General features: G+C 42.5%; 1 protein-coding gene across 3 annotated transcripts in view; it reads right to left on the bottom strand.

Moving 5' to 3' along the window:
* The window catches only part of rabgap1 (RAB GTPase activating protein 1), a 242,797-nt gene that overhangs the window by 9,583 nt on the left and 209,761 nt on the right, over window positions 1-23,453 (bottom strand). For all 3 annotated transcript variants that reach the window (XM_073052552.1, XM_073052553.1, XM_073052554.1), the window contains 6 exons: window positions 18,864-18,956; window positions 15,162-15,272; window positions 10,129-10,233; window positions 6,310-6,393; window positions 5,640-5,711; window positions 56-253 (listed from right to left, as the gene is read on the bottom strand). In XM_073052552.1, the coding sequence (XP_072908653.1) occupies window positions 56-253; window positions 5,640-5,711; window positions 6,310-6,393; window positions 10,129-10,233; window positions 15,162-15,272; window positions 18,864-18,956 (663 nt within the window). The remainder of the gene's footprint in view (window positions 1-55; window positions 254-5,639; window positions 5,712-6,309; window positions 6,394-10,128; window positions 10,234-15,161; window positions 15,273-18,863; window positions 18,957-23,453) is intronic.

Genomic DNA, 23,453 nt, shown 5'->3' with positions numbered 1-23,453 from the left:
CCAACCTCAGTGTATCCCATAAGTTAATTATTCCACCAATCCAGCCGGTACGCACCTGTATTTTGCATTCGGCCTCTACCAACTGCAGTTTAGTCTGAGCCAGCTCCAGCTCCATCTCCCGCAGCTGGGTCTTCAGTAACTCCTTCTCCTTGTCCTGATATTCTTCTGAGATATCCTTAGAAGTACTGACAATTTTGAGAGTCCCCTCTTTGTTGAAGAGTTCTCTGCAGCGATCACAACTTTGAACTTTTCCCTGTAGTAAGAGAGATATCAGTCAGTGCCACTTTAATGAAAACATTCCTGTTGTGAAGATGCAACATACTTTAATTATAGTGGAAGCTTTTTTGCTTCCTGTGCATTAACAACACATTTCAGAGGAGGTTCATGAGAATGATCACAGAAATGAAAGGGTTAATGTACGAGGAGCATTTGATGGCTCTGGGCCTGTACTCACTGGAATTTAGAAGAATGGGGGGGTGGGAGATCTCACTGAATTCTACTGAATACTGGAAGGCTAGAGAGAGTCGATGTGGAGAAGATGTTTCCAAAAGTGCAGGACTCTAAGACCAGAGGGCACAGATTCAGAATAGAAGGATGTTGTTTTAGACAAAAATGGGAAGGAATTTCTTTAGGCAGAGGATGGTGAATCTGAGGAATTCATTGCCACAGACAAACCATTGAGTATATTTAAAGTGGAGGTTGAAAGGTTCTTGATGAGTTAGAGCATCAAACGTTACCAGAATGGGATTCAAAAGGACAATAAATCAGCCATGATTGAATGGCTGATAGGCTGAACAGCCTAGTTCTACTCCAATGTCTTACGATCTTCCCACCTGTGATACCAGATGAGTTCAGTGCCATTTGTACAGGTACAATGACAAACTTACATCAGCATTACAGGCAATAGTATTAGAGACACAGCATTCACAACAAAAACATCAATTAAACAAGAGATTCTGCGATGCTGGTAATCTCGAACAACACATAAAATGCTGGAGGAATTCAACAGGTCAGGCAGCATCTATGGAAGGGAATAAGCAGTCGACATTTTGGGTGAAGACCTTTCATTAGGACTGGAGAGGAATGGGGAAGAAGCCAGAGATTAAATATAAATCATATATAATAATACTACAAGAGCAGAATTTGAACAGCAAAAATAGTCCATTGTAGTGCAAAATGATCATGGTTGCTGTAGTGAAGTAGTGACCAACATTGTATAAGTTTGTTCAAGAGCCAAATGGTTAAAGTAGCTGCTCTTGAAACTGGTGGGGTGGGACTTCAGGCTTCTGTGCCTCCTGCCCAATGGTAGCAGTGAGAAGATGGCATGGCCTGGACGATGGGGTTCTCTGGTGATAGATGTTGCCTGCTTGACGCAGAGCCCACTACTCTCTACAGCTTCCTGTGTTTCTCTGTGTTTGAATTGCTGTACCAGACCATGATGCAACTAGTCAAGATGCTTTCAACAGCCCGTCAGTGGAAGCTAACTGGAGTATTCAGTGACATACCAAATGTCTTTAACCCTTGAAGAAAATAAAGGCAGTCGTGTGTTTCTTTCTGATTGCATCAGTATGTTGGACCCAGGTCAGGTTATCTGATATATTAATACCCAGGAATTTAAAGCTGTTGACTCTCTCACCACTGATCCACCAATGTAGACTGGCACATGTCCAGCCCCTTCCTCTTCCAAAAGTCAATGACCAGTTTAAATTTTAAAATTTTTTTTTTACTAATGTTGAATGTGAGCTTGTTGTTGCAGAAACATTCAACCATCAGCATGCTCCGTGCAGAAATGCCACAGATCTACCACATTCAGAGAGTTACTCTGACCTTATGGTCAGCACCTTCATAGACAGTGGCACCCTGATCATGAAATTCTAGTCCAGTTTCCTCCCACAGTCCAAAGACCTACCAGTTCAAAGTAAATTTATTATCAAAGTACTTATCTGTCATCATATACAACCCTGAGATTCATTATCTTTTTACATAGTCAGTCCAAGAAACACAACAGAATCATTGAAAGACTGCACCCAACAGGACAAGCAAACAACCAAAAGACAACATACTGTGCAAATACAAAAAAAAGCAATAAATATCGCGAACATGAGATGGAGAAGCCTTGAAAGTGAGGCCATAGGTTGTGGGAACACTTCAATGATGGGGCAAGTACAGTTATCCCCAAGGCCAAAGAGCCCGGTGGCTGAGGGTGACAACTGTTCCTGAACCTGGTGGTGAGAGTCCTGAGGCTCCTGTATCTCCTTCCTGATGGCAGCAGCGGGAAGAGAGCATGGCCTGGATGGCCGGGGTCCATGATTACAGATGCTGCTTTCCTGCAACAGTGATGTGCTCAATGGTTGGGAGGGCTTTATCTGTGATGGACTGGGCTGTATCCACTACTTTAATTTACTTGGGACACTGTACACTTCCTGTGATTAGGCTTCGGTTAAATAGGTGGGTTGCTGGGTGGCACGGCTTGGTGGTCCGGAAGAGGCTGTTCTACGCTGCATCTCTAAAGCTAAATAAAAATGAAAATATACTGTACGTACAGTACACACCCTTCAGTCCAGGATGTTGTGCTGATCTATATAAACCTACTCCATGATCAATCCAGCCCTTACCTCCTACAGAGCCATAACCCTCCATTTTTCTCTCATTCATGTGCCTACTCATATTCTCTTTAATGTCCCTAATACATCTGCCTCTACCACCACCCCAGCGGCGTGTAAAAATGTTCTTTCGGATGCTGTTCTGGTTGGGGGAACTAAATTAGCAAGAGTTTACTCATCAGACTCGGGGAATTCTGACCTATTGCAAGTGCGTGAACTATTCAGAGAAGGAGCAGTGCTTCATATTAATACACCAAATCTCCCTGTTGTATTAGCCTCTTCCATCCATGTTTGGAATTTATTTATTTATAGCAAGTAACACCAATGTGGATTCTGAAACTACTTTAGATTCAATACCAGGATGCTTGCAAGGGCATCAGAGCATCCAGTAATGTCAGGAGTGTTACAATGGGTCCACACAGTTCTCCAAGGTTAATTTTGTGTTTTAATATCAGCCTGGCACATGTCTGTAAACGCATATTTTATGCAGTAGCTTCCTGACAGAGGAACGCTCAAGGTCATTTATAGTAAGACCTCGGCTGGTGTTTTCTGTACCTTGTTTCCCAAATTAAGCAAAAGAAGAACAAAGAAAATTGTCTAAGGACATTGGGATGGATGAAAGAAAAATGGAGAGCTATCTGGGAGGGAAGGGTTATATTGAACTTGGAGTAGGTTAAAAGGTCGGCACAACATTGTGGGCCGAAGAGCCTGTACTGTGCTGTACTGCTCTATAATCCTTTGCCTCTCGTTCAGGTCATAGGACAGTCTCAAATACAAAAGGAACACGAACAGTGATTTAAAACCGAAAATCCTGGGAAATATTCAGCAGGCCAAGCAGTAGCCGTGGCGAGAGAAACAGGTAACAGCTTTACTGGAAGCGAAATGAAAGAAAGGAATGCCCGTGATAGGATGGTGGATGTCGGTGGGTGTGATGGCGAGAGAGAGGAGCTGAGATGATACAGCGAGAGAGAAACACAGTGCTGGAACAGGAAACCGAGCACAGTAGTTCACACCAGTTCTGATATGAACTGGAATAGCTATTATCTGAAATTTCTGATTTCAGTGTAGCCTCCTATGCAGTAACATACTTAGACTGAAGGTGAGATTCTGTTTACATTGATCTTACACTGGGCTTCGGTGGAACAGTATAAGAAGTAGACAGATAGGGTAGACAGTCAGGGTCTTTTTCCCCACAGTGGAAGTATGAAAAAGTACAGGGCATAGTTTAAGGTAAGAAGGGAAATGTTTAAAAGATATGTGGGGAGCATGTTTTCTTTTGAAATAAAAAGGAGTGGTGGGTGCCTGGAATAGTGCTTGGGATAGTGGTGGAGCAGATAATAGACAGTTAGATTCATGGTAGTGCAGGTATGGAGGAGTATAGACGGGATGAGGATTGACACAGATGAGAGCTTGTCCCTGTGCCATACAGATCTATACTCTACGAGTCTCTGCTGCCATCACTTCTCCAGTGGTCCTGCAAAGAGTCACAGATTCTGGCTCTGGCCATCCAGCCTCGACTTCTTTGGGCTTTGATCTGAATTTCCGATCAACAGGTTCTCCACTCAGGTTGTTATAAAAATCAGAGTTGTCCCCCTGGCACAATTATATGGTTCATTCCGGGCTGTGCCTATACAAGTCCTTTCACTGTGTGATACACCGATCATGAACTAACAAGTGTTTCAGAGAAGTGAAGGATACTCAGAACAACAAAGGACAAGGCAGAACTTTAAAATATATAGTCTACATTAAATTCCGAGGAGCAGCCTTCCATGAAGAGACTGAAAGATGTGAAGTGACATTTTGACATTGAAAGTCCCAGACTCTGGGAGCACAGCATGGTCTTTAAAACACGTCTATTTTACAGAGTTTGGATTGAATTACAATTAGAATGTATTAAAGCTGCAGAACAGAAACGTAAATATCTTTATACAACACCATCAGCTAATCACTGCAAAGTAACTAGACCCTTTTGCAGTTAAGTCTAATAGATTTACGTTGTCTTGTAATTAACACTGGGAAACTGAGTTTAGTTTTCAGAGTAATTCTCAGCCTAATCCGATTACACTGCAAGGTTTCAGATATTATCAGTGTGAAAGAACTGCATCAGTGATTAAGAACATTATAATGCAAAATGCAGCTTGCTGGATTCAAGAAGAAACACAAGTATATTGTGGAGAAACTATACAGTGCTCCACAAGACCAATTGTGAAAACACTGACTGTATTCAGTAGGCATAACTCCACACTATAAATATACAATTTACTAAAAAGGTGGGTCAGATTTTGTTACACACAGTAAACACAAGAGAGTTTGCAGATGCTGGAAATCCAGAGCAGCAACACACAAAACGTTGGAGGAATTCAGCAGGTCAGGCAACATTCACCGAGGGGAATAAACAGTCGATGTTTTGGGCTGAGATCTTCCATCAGGACTGGAAAGGAAGGGGCAAAAGCCAGAAGAAGGTGGAGGGAGGGAAAGACAACAAGCTGGCAGGTCAAAGGTGATGAATTTTGCTGCTTTGAATCAGGATTTTGTATACTCTCCCTTCAATTGTGTGGGTTTCCTCCGGGTGCCCCATGTTCGGCACACATTCCAAATACGTACAGGTTATGGCTATTAAGTTGTGGGCATACTTTATCATCACCAGAACTGTGCTGACACTTGTGGCCTGCACCCAGCACATCATCAGACCGTGTTGGCCGTTGATTCAAATGAAATTATTTCATTTTATGCTTCAATGTACATGACAAATAAAGATAATCTTTAATCTTTAAACAGACTATGTAAGTCTAAAGTCAAAACAACGTGACTTAAAAAGATAATTAATTCCCAAAACTGTTAGAAACGCCCAGTAGTGACAGGCAGCATCCTCAGAAATCACGAAGTTCCAGGTCCATAATCTTAGCCCTTTCTCTCTCTGCAGATGCTGCCGGACCTGTTGTGTTTCCAGTATTTCCAACTTTCTAGTTCAGATTTCCAATGTCTCCAGTTTATTTTTAGTTTTCAACATTTATTTCCCAGCTTGGTTGGACTCACCCGAATTTGTTCCAAGTCGGCTTTATTTCCCAGCTGCTGTCGCTCCAACCGTTCACTCAGCTGAGAGCAGATCTAAAAAAGACACACTTTAAATATGCAGAAAAATGCACATCACTATTTCATACAACTTGAGAGTAAAATCTGCTATTATCTGCACAGAACACCACGTTAAAAGGAAATTTCGTGAAAGACCCCTACTTATCCAGATGCGAGGTCTGTTGCTGAATATGCTCTATCGATACACAGAATGATTACTGATAAGGAAGTCAAGGCAGGAAATAGCTACTCTGAGCTTTCTAGTGGCAGGAAAATAAAACTGCACTTCAACTAAACAATACAAGGCAAAGCACAGGCTAAAACCCTCTAGGACCGCACACTTGGGACCTGAGAGGGACTTCTTCATTCAGAGGGTGGTGAGTGTGTGGAACGAGCTGCCAGTGGAGGTGGTGGATGTGGGTCCATTTGCAACACTTAAGAGAAGTCAGGATAGTGTTATGGATGGGAGAATGTGGATGAGTTCAATGGGACTAAGCAGATGAACAGTTTGAAATGGACTAGATGGGCCAATTGGCCTGTTTCTGTGCTGTTGTGACATTGTGAGAAGCAACAAGACACTGCTGCCAATTCTTTGTATACAACTCCCCACCAGAAAACTATGGCAGCTACAGACCTGCTTATAATCACTGATGATCGAACTGTTCTTCTTTATTTCTGATTCTGCTTTGTCAAGCTCTCTTCGGCACATCTCCTTCAGCTGTAGAAGACAGACTTTACATTGAAAGCAGCGACCAATTCATACTGTTCTAGCACAATACTCAGTTAAATATATATGACACTAATCTTTGCTGGCAGGCACTAGCTGTGACAGAGTTTCCCTCTCAGTCCCACACCACACTGGTTGGCTGTTGGGAGCCAACAAAAGATAAAGGGACAGATAAGTAGGCAGATCATGGGAAGATATAAAAACACAGTAGTAGTAGAGGTGATTTTAATTCTTCAAGATTGATTGAAATCCCCCTACTGTCAGAGGTTAAAATGGGCAAAATTTGTTAAGATACATCTTGGATGGTTTCTTCAAACAATAAGTGCAAACAGGGAAGGGGTCACTCTTGACCTTGTGTTGGGAAATGAGCCTAGCCAGCTGACTGAAGATTCAGTGGGGGAGCACTTTGGGAAGACTGATCGTAACTATAAGTGGATAACACTAGACCTTAGGAGGACAAGTACTAAACTGGAGGAAGGCTGATTCCAACAGTATTACACAGGAGCTGGGAAGAGTAGACTAGGAGCAGCTGTAACTGGGCTACTCCATTTCTAACAGGTAGGTGCTGTTTAAAGCCTTGCATGTTCCTGTGAAGAAGAAAAACAAGCATGAAAAAGCTCAGGGAAACCTGGGATGATGAGAAAGATTATACATTTAGACAAAACAAAAACAAAGGAAGCATATGTAAGGTTCAGAAAGTTGAAATCAGATTTTGAGAAAGAAAGTAGGAAAGAGTTTAAAAGGAAATGAAGGTTAAAGAGGTCATGAATTCTCCTCAGCAAGTAGGATTAAGGAAAAGTCTAAGATATTTTATTCATACAGTATAAACACAAAAGTAGCTAGGGGAAGAGTAGGACCACTCAAGGACAGAGAGAATTTATAAACAAGAGATTCTGCAGTTTCACAAAATGCTGGAGAACTCTGCAAGTCAGGCAGCATCTGTGGAGAGGATCACACAGTCGAATTTCTTGCCAGTCGCGATGAAGCATCTCAATCTGAAACGCTGACTGGTTATTCCCCTCCATAGACGTTGCTCGACTTGCTGTGCTCCTCCAATAGCGGGGGGATTTTATATCCTGGAGCCAGAGGAAGTGGTCAAGTTACTAAACTAGTACTTTCCAATAGCATTCAGAAAGGTGGTGGTGAAGGGTACTGAGTGAAGGAGGGCCTCGCTGATGTCTTCAGCATTGATATCAAGGGAGTGGAGTTTTGTCTCTTGTAGAATATTAAGGTGGATAGGTTTCATCAAATCTATCCCAGGTAAAATGAGTGAGGCAGGAAAGGAGATCGCCGGGACCTTGACAATGACATTTGCATTCTCTTCAGCCAGAGGAGAGAATACTGAGATAACCAATATTGAAATAAACCACAAACATGAGGAAATCTGCAGATGCTGGAAATTCAAACAACACACACACAAAATGCTGGTAGAACACAGCAGGCCAGGCAGCATCTATAGGGAGAAGCGCTGTCGACGTTCCGGGCCGAGACCTGATGAAGGGTCTCGGCCTGAAACGTCAACAGCGCTTCTCCCTATAGATGCTGCCTAGCCTGCTGTGTTCTACCAGCATTTTGTGTGTGTTGTTGAAATAAACCAGTATGGTTTAGTTGGAAAATTATTGAAGATTCTTGGATATAGGATCTATGCACATTGGGAAAAGTATGGACTTACCAGGGATAGTTAGCATGACCTCATATGGGAACATGTGTGTTAGAAAACAGCCTTATGTGAGGAGGGATAAAGACAACTGAAGCAGGGCAGTGAATGTTGTCTACATGGAATTTACTAGAACACTAACGTGGACTGATGCAAAAATTACAGGCGATCTACAATTACTCAGTAGATTGGATTCAAAGATGAGCAGGCCTTAGAAGCCTGCTAGAGGTAGTATACGGGTGTGATTCTGACTGGAGGTCTGCGACTTGTAGTCTGCCCAGGAATCAGCACCAGTGTTCTGTGGTTTGTGATATATGTGATTGGGAGCAGAATCAGGTGGGCTGATTACTAAGTATGCAGACAACACAAAGGTGGCAGAGGTGTGGATAGAGAGGAAGCCCACAATACTGTGCCCAACTAATTAGTTATCACGGGCCATGGGACTGATCCTGTGCTGAACTGTTCTACATCCTACTTGGTGCATTCATCAGTTTATGTATTGAGGGTGCTTCTACCTGGCCTTTAACACGATAAAACGTAAGACCTAATAAAGCAAAGGGGCAGAATCAGGCCATTTGGCCCATCGAGTCTTCTCTGCCATTCCATCATGGCTAATTTACTATCCCTCTCAACTCCATTCTCCCACTTTCTTCCCCAAAACCTTTGACGCCTTGATTATTCAAGAACCTATCAAACTCTGCTTTAAATGTCCCCAATGATTTATTCACCACCCTCCGGCTAAAGAAATTCCTCATCTCTATTCTAAAGGGACATCCTTCTATTCTGAGGCTGTGACCTCAGGTCCTAGACTCCCTCACCATGGGAAACATGCTCTTTACATCCAATCTGCCTGGGCCTTTCAGTGGAGATGAGACTGAGCTCAGTTGCAATAATCTTCTGATCGTACCCTAATGCTGATCACTGCTATGCTTCACATTTGTGCGGTTACTCATTAGGTAAAATAAAATGACCAGCTGACAGCCTTCGATCTGATCATTTCATCAGGAATTTTCACAGGGCAGATCAGTGGTGCAGATGGCAAAGTCACTACCTCTCAGTTCCAGAGACCCAGGTTCTCTACTGTCTGTGTGGAGTTTGCATGTTCTCCCTGTGACCATGTCTGTTAATTGGCTGCTATAATTAGCCTCTGGTATAGAGAACAGGCAAGTTCGCTACCCTCTGCTAAAGAAATGTCTCACCTCTATTCTAGATCCTCCAAGAGCCTCCTTGTTGTAGGGTTTGGAGGCTTGTGTGCTTCAATGACCTGGAGAGTCATGCTGGCTGGAGTCGGGACTTTGATGCTTTGGTTCCTGGTAGGGTCACCCATGCCAAATAGGTCAAAGGGTAGAGGTCAGACTAAGTGTGGTCCAGTTGTCCTCCAGGTTTGGGGGTTCAGGTTAGGGCTAACAACCCCAACTGGTAAAACAAAATTGCTATGGAAACAGCCATGACAAATCCTTCTCTATCTGTGTGACAGTGTGGACCAGGGGTGTCAAACTCATTTTAGGTCACGGGCGAGATTGAGCAAAATGCAGCTTCATGCGGGCCGGATCAGTCGGACGCGTGCGAACGCAGCTTTCGTTGCCTCCGTTTTTTCAGCCTGCTCTCATGTGTTTCAGTCTCTGCTATAACTACAAAGTGTTTCACTTTACAAATTCCGTTTCTTATGAAGAAGACTGCCGAGCAAGACTGCCGAATAAACACTAAAAACCCTGAAAACCTGGTACCTGAATAAACTCAGCATTAGCCATATCATACGCCATAGGCGCTTCGATTACTGGGGCCAGCTTTAATAGTAATTAGATATTATCTCGCGGGCCAAAGATAATTCCACCGCGGGCCGGATTTGGCCCGTGGGCCTTGAGTTTGACATATATGGTGTGGACAGACAGAGATGGAGCACCTTCACTGCTGTCCTAAGTCAGTGGCATAATGGGCAGTAAACTATTCTAAAAGGACATCCCACTGTTCTGAGGCTGTGTCCTCTGGTCCTAGACTCCCCCACTATATTGAACATGATGAGAGCAGCACTATGACAGCGTAGGGTTAATCCCAGCAACAACAATCACCTGAGCAGCTTCATTTTCCAGTCTTTTCTTTTCATCCTCCGCATCAACCAACTTTTGTTTGGTCATCAGTAGCTCCTTATTCAGTGCATCAGCTTTCTCCTCAGCCTGTGGGGCGAAGTAAACAGAAACTTTTTTCACTTCCTCCAAGCTAGTTCGTTTTATTCTAAGCGCTTATATATTCAATGCAAAGAGGTTATTTCAGATTTCACTTTGCATTATCCAAAACTTGTCATTTCCACAATTACACTGAAAACCCACTTCCCAGCGCATTTCTGTTCCAACAATGAAATAAATTCATCACAATGCAAGGAAGAACAAAATTGAGACTCAAAAATCTCCTCTTTATCATTAAAGGATGTGGCTATGTAATCATGGCTTGGAAACCAGACATGGTAAGTGATGTTACAGTCTTTGTATCCAGGATGTACTATTTTTGTTGCTGTGAATACTGGCATTCTTTATTCATCCCACCACACCTCTCTGCCCCCATAAAACATTAGAACAGCCTAAGACCCACGATGTAATGCCAACCTTTGAACCGACTCCAAAATCAATCTAACCCTTTCCTTCCACATAGCTCTCCATTTTTCTATCGTCCCTGTGCTTAAGTCTCCTAAATGCCCCTAATGTATCTGCCTTTGTCACCAGCAAGATATTCCAAGTACCCACAGCTCTCTGTGTAAAAAACGTACCTTTGACATCCCTCCTCCTTGAGGTATTGCCTATTGAAAATGTCCTCGATGGCTGAGTTTACAACTTCCTGCAGCATTTCCCCATCCTGTGCAATGGCCCCTCCATACCGGATGGTGATGCAACCAGTTAGAATGCTCTCCATGGAATATCTGCAGAAATTTGCTAAAATCTTTGGTGACAAACCAAACCTCCTCAAACTCCTAATGAACTTGGGCATAGGGCTAGCAAACCCAGATACAGCAGTGCCAACAGAAACTCCAAAGAGCTCATCCCTGGGAGAGGAAGAATCTTCGCCCCAAAGATGTATGAAGCTGTGTGGTGAAATTGGAAGCCACAAGGCTGATCAACCTCAGCCACGACCAAGGACTCTGGTGAGCTGCTGTCAGCAGTCTAGGTCTCAGTAGGGGTCTTGGCCTTAAGTAGTAGTAAATGCACATGGAGACTAAAGCAGACCCCTCCTTCCTCGACAGTTGGTTTTCATTGCCGCTCTTTTAGTATGTAAGAGATCTTACTTTTCAATAAATTATTTACTTCATGATGGCCATCACAATTGGGTTGCTCAGCAAGCACCTAAAGGTGAAGTGAACCAATCAGGAACCCTGTGGCTGTCTGTTTAATTCATTATCTACATCAATGAGGTTCACAGAATAGCAAGCGGAACTCAAGCGTTAAAGATCTTACCATGTAGAGCATTCTGACTGGTTGCATCACTGTCTGGTCTAGAAACAAAAATGCACAGGATTGGAAAAATCTGCAGAGGGTTGTAGACTCAGCCAGCTCCATCATGGGCACCAGCCTCCTTTGCATCGAGGACATCTTCCCGAGGAAATGCTTCGGGGACATCTTCCCGAGGCGATGCTTCGAGGACATTTTCCCGAGGCGATGCTTCGAGGACATTTTCCCGAGGCAATGCCTCAAAAAGGCAGCATCCATCATTATAGACCCTCACTATCTAGAACATTGCCCTTTCTCCTTGCTACCAGCAGGGAGGAGGTACAGAAACCTGAGGCATGACATTCAGTGTTTTAGGAACAGCTTCTTCCCCTCCTCCATCAAATATCTGAATGGTCCATGAACACTCGAATGCCTCCTCACTATTTTGCTCTCTTTGCACACTATTTATTTGCAATAATAATTTATAGTAATTTTATGTAATGCACTGTATTGCTGCCACAAAACAAGTTTTACAACATATGTCAGTGATAATAAACCTGATTCTGAGTAGGTGAGATACCTGTGGATGCAATGCAAACCTCTGACATGCTATCTACAATGTGCAGTTCTGCCTTTTAAAAGTGGCCACTTTCAGTGCACTAAACATGCACAGTATTTGCTTGTTGGTAATTATAAGACCAATTCAAGAGATAGATCAGTGCTTGTTAATATATTACACCTTCTAATATATTTAAACTGTCAGTAAGCTTAGACTCCAATAGATGTATTTATATTTATTTTGTTTTTGTTGTGCAATTTATGCCTATTGCGTTTATTTAATGCTGCATTGGATCTCCAGTAACTATCATTTTGCTCTCCTTTACACTCGTGAAGAATGACAATAAATGATCACTGGTGCAGACTAATTGTTTTAGAAATCGCATAATTAGTTAAATGGAGATGCATTTGGAGGCCTGTGTGCAGTCAAGGTGTTTCAATTGATTGTAGTAAAAATACACCTGTATCTGGAAGGTCCGACTGCTGGTGAGTCAGTATCCTGGCAAAAACTACACTATGAAGACAAAAGAACACTCCAAGCAACTCCACGAAAAGGTTACTGAAAAGCACAAGTCAGGAGATGGATACAAGAAAATTTACAAGTCACTGAATATCCCTTGGAGTACAGTTAAGTCGATCATCAGTAAATGGAAAGAATATGGCACAGCTGTAAATCTGCCTAGAGCAGGCTGTCCTCAAAAACTGAGTGACTGTGCAAGAAGAGGACTACAGAGGGAGGCCACCAAGAGACCTGACAACTCTAGAGAAATTACAAGTTTTACTGGCTAAGTTAGGAGAGACTGTGCATACAACTGTTGCCGGGTGCTTTATGAGAGAGTGGCAAAGAGAAAGCCACTGTTGAAAAAAACTCTCTCAAAATCTTGGCTAGAGTTTGCCAGAAATCATATGGGAGATTCTGAAGTCAGCTGAAAGGTTCTGTGGTCTGATGAAAGCAAAATTGAACTTTTTGGCCATTAGACTAAATGCTGTGTTTGGTATAAGCCAAACACCACACATCATCAAAGACACACCATCCCTATCGTGAAGCATGGTGGTGGCTGCATCGTGCTGTGGGGATGTTTCACTGCAACAGGCCCTGGAAGGCTTGTGAAGGTAGAGGGTAAAATGAATGCAGCAAAATACAGGGAAATCCTGCAGGAAAACCTGATGCAGACTGCAAGAGAACTGCAACTTGGGAGAAGATTTGTTTTCCAACAAGTCAATGACCCCAAGCACAAAGCCAGAGCTACACAGGAATGGCTTAAAAATAACAAAGTTAATGACCTGGAGTGGCCAAGTCAGAGTCCAGACCTCAATTCAACTGAGAATTTGTGGCTGGACTTGAAAAGGGCTGTTCACTCACAATCTCCATGCAATCTGACAGAGCTTGAGCAGTTTTGTAAAGAATGGGGAAAGATTACAGTGTCCAGATGTGCAAAGCTGATACAGACCTATCCACACAGACTCAAGGCTGTAATTGCTGCCAAATGTGTATTTACTAAATAATTATACAATCAAATATGTTGTGTTTAATAACTGTAATAAATTTAGACCAATTTGTAGAAATTTGTTTTCAGTTTGACAAAAAAGGGTATTTTCCGATGATAAACGTCACAACATTGTAAAATAACAAAACATGAAAACTTCTGGGGGGGGGGGGGGAAGGAATATTTTTTATAGGCACTGTACACGCTCGTTAGACCTGCACTCACCATGGCAGCAGAAGTATTAACCTGTCAAAATGCTAACAGAATTTAAACGTAGATGCTCAGCACTCCAGCAAAGGAAGAAATACTTTCTTACTTTCCTAAGTTATTGTGCTTTATATATGTACTACTGCGCTTTACAGCTTGGCCTGGAAACACATTGTCTCATTTGATTGTGTACATGTATACAGTTAAATGACAATAATCTTGGCTTGAATAATAACTTTATAGAGCACTTTTCATATGGACATGTACAGTAGCTCAAAGTGCTTTACAATGAGATTAAAGTGCAAACGTGGAAATAAAAGACAAGAAGATGTTAGTTAAAATCAAGATTAAGTAAATAGGTTTTGAATGCATTTATAAATGTCAGCTGAGTCTGCATCTCTTACAGTTTTAGGTATTGAACTCTACAGTTTAGGAGCGTAGTTCAAGAAAGCCGACTTGTCAATTATCTTTTGAGGAAGATCGTTTAAATTTATGAGACTGGCAGAAGAAGGCCTGACAGCTCAGGCAGGAATATAAAACGAAAATGATTTTATGATATACTCTGGTTCCACACCATAGATTGCTTTGGAAGTCCAGTGAAAAGTGCATTGCACAAATCTAGTCTATTTGATAGAAAGCTGTGAATTGGTTTTTCAGCATCATTGCATGATAGAAATGGACGTAGATTTACTCACTTTACATCAGAAAAGACAGAAATCATAGTGCAGATTCTGGAGCTAGATAATGACTATGCATTACATACTTATCTTCCCTGAGATAAACAAAATGATGGCAGATTATACCAACTGTTACGGATGGAAATTGTTACGGGTAAATAATGTAGTCCACTCCATGACATCATGGACAATCCCACACTAGCAGCAAGAAACAAGTTCTCAGACAATCCCAACATTCTCCAACTTGCTCATTTGCCATATTTAGCCCGTGCTATTTAGAAAATGGATGTAAATATGTATAATATTTTTTGTAGTTTGTTTTGCGATACAGCATGGAACAGGCCCTTCCAACCCTTCAAGCTGCATAACCCAGAAACTGACCAATTTATCCCCAGCCTAATCATGAGACAATTTGCAATGATCAATTAACCTACTACCCAGTGGTCTTTGGAGTGTGGGAGGGAACTGGAGCATCCAGAGGAAACTCCCATCCCCCCTCCCACACACACAGAGGAAGGAATGTACAACTTGCTTACAGAGGACACTGTAACTGAACTCTGAACTTCGCGCCCTGAGCTGTAATAGTGTCGTGCTAACCACTACATTACCGTGTCCAGAGCAAATGGGAAAATGACTCAGCTACAACATACCAGAAGATATTAGTGGATGTGATTAACTTCAAGAATATATTTCATTCCAATTAATACTGAAATTAAAGTGGATTAGGTTGGTGAATAAGATCAGAATTTAAACTTACATTGTCCAAATCCTTCCTGAGTGCGATTTTGCTGGTGACCAGCTCATGTGCGAGGTCATCATTCTCCTGTTCCAACCTCATATTTGCCTCCTGTAGACGCCTGTTCTCACGCTGTGGAAAAGAGGAACCAATCAGTTTCAGTACAGATACAGCTCTCCAAAGTGAACTTTAAACTTTTAACACAGACTGTGTTGTTCCATCAGTGTGTTAACACAAATAATTGTACATTCACTTTAACTTGTCAACATAATAAACAGCCATCTTTTCTGTTTAATTTTCATGTGAAAGAAAAAAATGTATTCCTAAACAAAATTCTGAAAATTTGGCAGATATTCATCACGTTATCAATGAGTCAGGTCTAAGTGAAAAATATTTGAGTGACAAACTACGTTGTGCAGAGGTTAGAGCCACAGAGCACTACAGCACGGAAAAAGGCCCTTTGTCCCATCTTGTCCACTCTAAGCTATTATTCTGCTAAGTTCCATCTAGACCCTAGCCCTGCATACATGCCCATCGATGTACAAATCCAAACTTGTCTTAAATTTTGCAATCAAGCCCTCAATCACCACTTCCCCGGCAGTCTGATCCATGCTCTCACCACCCTCCAAGTGAACAAGTTCCGCCTCAGGTTTTCCTTTAAACATTTCACCCTTAGCACATGACCTCTAGTTATAGTTCCACCCAACCTCAGTAGAACAAATCTACTTGCATTAATTTTGTCTATGCTCCTCATAATTTTGTATACCTCTATCAAAACTCCCCTCATTCTCCTATGCTCCAGGAAATAAAAGTCCTAAGCTATTCAAACTTTTCCAATAACTAAGGTCCTCAAGTCCTGGCAACATCCTTGTAAATTTTGTCTGTGCTCTTTCACTCTAATTGATTTCTTTCCTTTAGGTTGGGATTAATAGCTTCTGGAACACAACTTTTAAAGGTTAATTTATTATTGAAGTACACGACTCTGAAATTCTTCTTCTCTGGTTACCATGAAACCAAGAAAGAAAAGAACAGCAGCACTATCATCAAACCCCCAAGTCCCTCCTCCCTGCACAAAGAAAATGAGGAAAGTCGGGCAAAAAACTGTAAGACTGAAAAAAGGTCTTTAGTCAACATTGACCAGTACAGCGCAGTATCAGGCCTTTTGGCCATAATGTTATGTTGAACCAATTAAATTAGTAATCAAATAGACAACTATACTAATCCCTTCTGCCTGCACAATGTCCATATCCCTCCATTTTCCTCACATTCATGTGTCTATCTAAATGTCTCTTAGGAGTCCCTAATGTATCTGCCTCTACTCCCACCCCAGGGAGGGCATTCCAGACACCCACCACTCTCTGTGTAAAAAAAAATTGCCCCTCACATCTCCTTTGGAATTACCCCCCTTTCACCTTAAATTCATGCCCTCTGGTATTAGATATTTCAACCTTGGGAAAAAGATACTGTCTGTTTACTGTAGTTATGTCTCTCATAATCTTAATCTTATATCTTATCAATTAACTGATTTGCCAAAAAAAATCCAAACTCTGTGTGTGTGTGTGTGTGTGTGAGAGAGAGAGAGAGAGTGTGAGTGAGAGTGAGTATGTGTGTGTGAGAGTGTGTGTCTGAGTGTGAGAGTGAGTGAGTGTGAGAGAGAGTGTGTGAGTGTGAGAGAGAGTGTGTGAGTGTGAGAGAGAGTGTGTGAGTGTGAGAGAGAGTGTGTGAGTGAGAGTAAGTGAGTGTGTGTGTGTGGGGAGGGGGGGCTGGGGGGTTGGAAGGAATAAAGAGCAACAATGCTTTAATCCCTGCCAGTGAAGAATTAATTGTTAAATTCTTCCCATAATTTAGTTACAAAGCTTCAATACTGTTCTTTGTCAATATAAATAAAATAGTTTCAACTTTCTCTCCAAAAATGGTGATAAAGAAATGCTTGCCGCTGACTCTGGAGGGAAGGATCTGGTGTAACTCACATTCAGTGAGTGTCCTTGTAACCAATGAGCCTGTCTGTGACAGGCCCGAGACGTGACTGCCAGCAAGTGGCTTAATGACTGTCAACAACTCAGATCAGTCTGACAAAGTGGTTTCAGTGTCACCAGCTGATATGGGCCTCTCAGGGTCTGAGGCAGCACTCACAACGTGCACTTGCATTAACGTCGACCCAGCTCATAGAGAAATAACTGGCTAACAAACCTAATTTACCTTTTCCTTTAAAAAAATAGCAAGTACACTACACAGTGTGCCACACACACAAAGCTAGTGGAAATCAGCAGGCCTGACAGCATCTATGGAGAGGAATAAAGAGTTACTGTTTCAGGCCAAGACCCTTCATCAGGAATGCCCCCACCTTCTTATTCTGGCAAATACAGTATGTCCTAATGAAGGGTCTTGGCCCGAAACATCAACTGTTTACTCTTTTCCAGAGATGCTGCCTGGCCTGCTGAATTCCTCCAGCATTTTGTGTCTGTTGCTTCTTATTCTGCCTCTTTCCTCCTTCCTTTCCAATGTTGATGAAGAGTCTTGGCCCGAAATGTCCACTCTTTATTCCTCTCCATAGATGCTGCCTGACCTGCTGAGTTCCTCCAGCATGTTGTGTGTGTTGTTCTGGATTTTGGGTGGCAGGGTGGAGATTCATCTGTATCAAAAGGAGGTGTAAGCTGTGACTTCTCTCTGCTAGCCTACAGGTCACCCTTGGGCAAGGTGTAGCACCTACTTAAGCCCCCTCCCCACCCCGGATCAGGGTCATGTGAAACCATGTGAGCAGGTGATGGATGGTAATATAAGCAAATGGTGAATATCACAAGTTCTGGTTAAGTGACTACTGATGCCAGGCCGACAATCACTGAAGGGTATTGATAATGGCTGGGGTTATCCGTCTTGAAAAGGCACTGCACAGAAGGCGGCAATGGCAAACCACATTTGTAGAAAAATTTGCCAAGAACAATTGCGGATAAGACCATGATCGTCCACGTTAAATGACACAGCACATAATGATTTGTAGCATCTGCAGAATTTCTAGTGTTTATCATTTTAAAATGCAAGCTGCACAGCTCAATAAATACCTTATGTGGTAAGGAATAATTTTCCCAGAATTTGTTGTGCTTTCATTAATTGGATGTGAACAAAATGTTCTATGGACGACTTTAATTTGTGCCAGTAATTTGATTTTTATTCAGTACAGAAAGCAAAGGTTAATGATGTGTAAATGCTTCATGAATAACTGCAGATTGTAGAGCTTCACAGAATCAGTGGGATAATATTTTTGAGGAGATTATGGATCAAGGAACTCAGCAGGTCAGGCAGCATCTATGGAGAATAAATTGCAAAGGGTCTCAGCTCAAAATATCAACTGTTTATTCCTCTCCATAGATGCTGCCTAACTTGCTGAGCTCCTCCAGCACTCTGTGTTACTCTAGATTTCCAGCATCTACAGGATCTCTTGTGTTTACACTAGAAGGTACAAGGGGAGAATTCATTTCCCTGCAGTAAACTAATCAGAAGGAAATTTTCAAAAATCAAGAGGCCATTTTAACTGAAGGCTTCATAAGGCATCTAATGACAAAACACTTTGAATGTAAATATCACAGACAAGAGAAAGGTCTTGGCCTGAAACGCTGACTACTCTTTTCTATAGATGCTGCCTGGCCTGCTGAGTTCCTCCAGCATCTTGAGCGTGGAATGTGGATATCTGTTCTCTGGCAAATGATACCACTAATAATTCCTTACCTCAAATCTTTCAACGGGATCCTCCTGTTGCGCCTGTTGCTCCCGCATTACCAAGTACTCCTTTTCATATTTCTTAAGCTTTTTCTGACTGATCTGTTGATATATTCACAAATTAAACACTGCATAAACAAGAGTCTCCATTCATTTCTCCCCATTTATAATTCAGCACTATAGCAAAACACAGCTAAAGAACGAAAGCATATGCTGCTAGCTGAAGTAATAAGAGATTGATAGAAGTGGGCTTTTCCTATGATTAGTGTTCATAATTTACACTCGATAGCCACACTATTGAGTACACCTGCTCGCTAATGCAATATATGATCAGCCAATCATGTGACAGCAACTCAGTGCATCAAAGCATGCAGACGTGGTCCAGAGGTTCAGTTGTTGCTCAGACCAAACAGAATGGGGGAAAAATGTGATCTTAGTGACTTTAACAGGGGACTAATCGTTGGTGCCAGACGGGGTGGTTTGAGTATCTCAGAAACTGCTCACCTCCTGCAAATTTCACACACAACAGTCTCTAAAATTTACAGAGAATGGCTCAAAAATAAAAAAAAATCAGTGAGCAGCAGAGCTGTGGGCAAAAACGCCTTGCTGATGAGAGAGGTCAGAGGAAAGTGGCCAGGCCCACTCAAGCTGACAGGAAGGTGACAGTAACTCAGATAACCACACATCACAACAACGGTGTGGAGAAAAGCATTTCTGAATACACAACACATCGAACCTTGACGTGGATGGCTACAGCAGCAGAAGACCACGAACATCACTCAGTAACCACTTTATTAGGTATAGCACGCACATTATAAAAAGTCAAGCTGAGTGTATGTGTTAAAATGATTCCACCAACTTTAAAATCACCTTCTCTTTCACGTACAAATGTGACATTTTATGCTTCCTGTTGAACTGACTAAAAGTGCTGCACTGAAGTTTGCTTGCTTCACATGTTTTGCTTCAATCAGCACTGTCTAGAGAGATAAAGATCCCTCAAATCTATAGACATAACCCACTTTATCAACTTTCAAAACACGGGCTGCGTAGGAGAAGGCATGGGTGGGAGGAGGCACAGTAGTATAGTGGTTAGCATACGCTATTACAATGGCAGCGACCCAGGTTCAGTTCTTGTTGTTTGTAAGGAGTTTATACCTTCTCTCTGTGCCGGAGTTTTCTCTGAGTGCTCCGGTTTCCTCCCCCATTCCACCGATGCTCAGGTGAGTAGTTTAATTGGTCACATGGATGCTATCGGACGCTGCAGGCTCATTGGGCCAGAAGCACTTGTTACCATGCTGTATCTCTAAATAAGTTAATAAATCGAGTTGGGAATGAGACCAGGCAGGTGACACAAGTTTGTGGAGGGAAGCACTTTGCATCTACTGATCATTATGCCATTAATTTTAAGGTAACTATGGAAAAGAAAATCCTGGTCCTCTAGTTGAGATTCTGAATTGGAAAAAGGCCATATTTGATGGCATCAGAAAGGATCTGGCAAGTGTGGATTGGGTCAGGCTGTTTTCTAGCAAATGTTTATTTGGTAAGTGGGAGGCGTTCAAAAGTGAAATTTTGAGAGCACAGAGTTTGTATTTGCCTGTCGGAGTAAAAAGCAAGGATAAAAGGTTTAGGGAACTTTGATTTCCAAGAGATATTGAGGTTCTGGTTAAGGAAAAGGAGATGCATAGCAGGTATAGACAAGTAGGAACAAATGAGGTGCTTGAATATAAGAAATGCAAGAGAACACTCACGGAGGAAATCAGGAGGGCTAAAAGAAGAAATGAGGTTGTTCTAGCAGACAAGTTGAAGGAGAATCATAAGGGCTTCTGCAGATACGTTAAGAGCAAAAGGATAGCAAGGAACAAGATTGGTCCTCTGGAAGATCAGAATGGTAATCTATGTGCAGAGCCAAAAAAGGTGGCAGAGACCTTAATGGAGTTTTTTTAATCTGTATTTACTCGGCAGATGGACACAGTCTATAGATGTGAGGACATGGGGAAGCCTGGTCACGGAGCCTATGCAGTTGTTGGAGGAGGAGGTCTTTGCTGTGCTGAGGTAAATTAGGGTGAATAAATCCCCAGGGCCTGACAAGTTGCTCCTTCAGACCCTGGTGGGAGGCTAGTGCAGAAATTGCAGGGGCCCTAGAAGAGATATTTAAAACATCCTTAGCCATGGTGAGGTGCTGGAATGTTGTTCCACTGTTTAAAACAGGCTCTAAGAATAAGGCAGGAAGTTACAGCCAGGTGAGCCTGACGTCAGGAGTGGGGAAGTTATTGGAAGGTATTCTCAGGGAACTGGATACACAAGTATTTCGATAGACAGGGAGTGATTATAAATAGTCAACATGGCTTTGTGCATGGTAAATCATGTCTAAAATCCTATATGTTTTTTTGAGGAAGTTCCCAGGAAAGGTATAGCTGTGGATGCTGTCTACATGGACTTTAACTAAGGCATTTCTCAAGGTTTTACATGGGAGGTTGATCAAGAAGTTTCAGTTGCTTGGCATTCAGCATGAGGTAGTAAATTGGATTAGACATTGGCTTTGTGGGAGAAGCCAAAGACTGGTAATCGAGGGTTGCTTTACTGACAGGAGGCCTGTGACTTGTGGGGAGCAGCAGGGATTGGTGCTGGGTAGGTTGTTGTCATCTATATCACTGATCTAGCTACAGCACTAGAGGTCAACTTCTTCGAGCTCATCTGCAGAAACTGTTTAATTTCTACATGCAAGGTTTATTTTTCCTTTTCAATGTGATGGGCTCTGTCAGCACCCTTGTCCTGCAGCTGCACTCAAACTACAGTTCTTTATGGTGATGGTTCCCGCTCCCGGGCTCACCAACTGGATGTTTTTCAATATCCCAAGGGCATGGCCTAGAAGATGAGCGTGCCTTCAGGGTTTTGAGGCTTTGCGGCTCTACGGACGAGCCGATTCTAGGCCGGTGCTGCCAACTGAAGCATCGCGGGAGAAAACAGAACAGCGGGTCAGCTGTTGGAGATCTCGGTACTCAGCGAACCACTCTCTCTCACTCTCTCTCCCTTTCTCCCTTTGGTGGGAGAGTTTGCTACCAATTCTCAAGTCAGAAAACCCAAGAAAGCAACGCAGCAGACTTTAACAACATAAATCAGCAAGTTATTTTGTTTTTGTTTGTCACCCCTCACAATGTGGGACATCTCTCTGCCCTTTTATTAGGGAGAGCGAGAGCCTGTGGTGTGTCGAATCGATTGGGTGAACAATTAGATTTTCTGTGCTGCAGATCAGAGTCTCTCTTGGGGGCTTTGCTATTGCTTGCTTGCCGAGTGCTGGGTGCTGATACATATTGCTGAAATAAGTGGGTGAGGGGGAAGGTTGATGCTTTTCTGCTGCTTGTGCGTGGGAGGAGGGAGGAGGAGGGCTTTGGGGTTTTCTAATGTTTTTACTGTTACTTAGTCTATGGGGTACTCTTCTGTTTCCATGGATATCTGTGAAGAGCAAGAACTTCACGTTGTATATTTATACATTCTCTGATTTTTTTTGCAGGGGGATGGGATTCGGGAGGCTGATGATCGTGCTGCCCTTCTTTTCATGGCTACCCGGAGAACTGAAGGATTTCAGAGTTGTATTGTTTGATAATAAATGAACCTTTGAACGTTTGATATTAAATGGAACTGTTGAACTATTGGATGAAAATGTGGTAAAGTGGATCAGCAAACTTGCAGATGACATCAAGGCTGGGGGTGTGGTGGGCAGTGAGGAAGACTATTAAAGCTTGCAGCGGGATCTGGACCAGCCGGAAAAATGGCAGATGGCATTTAATGCAGTTACGTGTGAAGTGTTACACTTTGGGAGGACCAGCTGGGGGGTGGGGGGGTGGGTAGGCTTACAAGGTGAGGGCGCGACTGAATACAGCACATCAGAGGAATCTGGGAATACAAGTCTCTAATTCCTTGAAAGTGACATCACAGGTAGATAGGGTCGTAAAGAGAGCTTCTGGCACATTGGCTTTCATAAATCAATGTACTGAGTGAAGGTGTTGGGATGTCATGTTGCAATTATATAAGATGTTGGTGAGAGCTAATGTGGAGTATTTTATGCAGCTTTCATCATCTACCTCGAGGAAAGATGTTGATAAGATTGAAAGAGCGCAGAGAAAATTTACAAGGATGTTGCTGGGACATGAGGACCTGAGTTATAGGGAAAGGCTGAATAGATTACGACTTTATTCCCTAGAACATAAAAGACTGAGGGGACATTTGATAGAAGTATACAAAATCATGAGGAATAAAGTTAGGATAAACGCAAGTAGGCTTTTTTCTACTGATGCTGGGTGAGACTGGAACCAGAGGTAATAGGTAAAGGGTGAAAGGTGAAATGATTTAAGGAACACAAGGGGGAACTTCTTCTCTCAGCGAGGGTGGTGAGAGTGTGGAATGAAATGCCCATGTAAGTGGTGGATGTGAGGTCGATTTCAACATTTAGAAACTTGGATAGGTACATGGATGGGAGGTGTACAGAGGGCTGTGGTGCAGGTGCACGTCGATGGGAACAGGTAGATTAATGATTTGGCACAGACTATACGGGCCAAAGAGCCTGTTTTATGCTATAGTGCTCTATGAACCTACAGACTG

The sequence above is a fragment of the Hemitrygon akajei genome, chromosome 7 (assembly GCF_048418815.1).
Source record: "Hemitrygon akajei chromosome 7, sHemAka1.3, whole genome shotgun sequence".
NCBI classification, from domain to species: domain Eukaryota; kingdom Metazoa; phylum Chordata; class Chondrichthyes; order Myliobatiformes; family Dasyatidae; genus Hemitrygon; species Hemitrygon akajei.
Note: the sequence above shows the minus strand (reverse complement) of the source record. Positions and strands in the feature narration are given on the sequence as shown.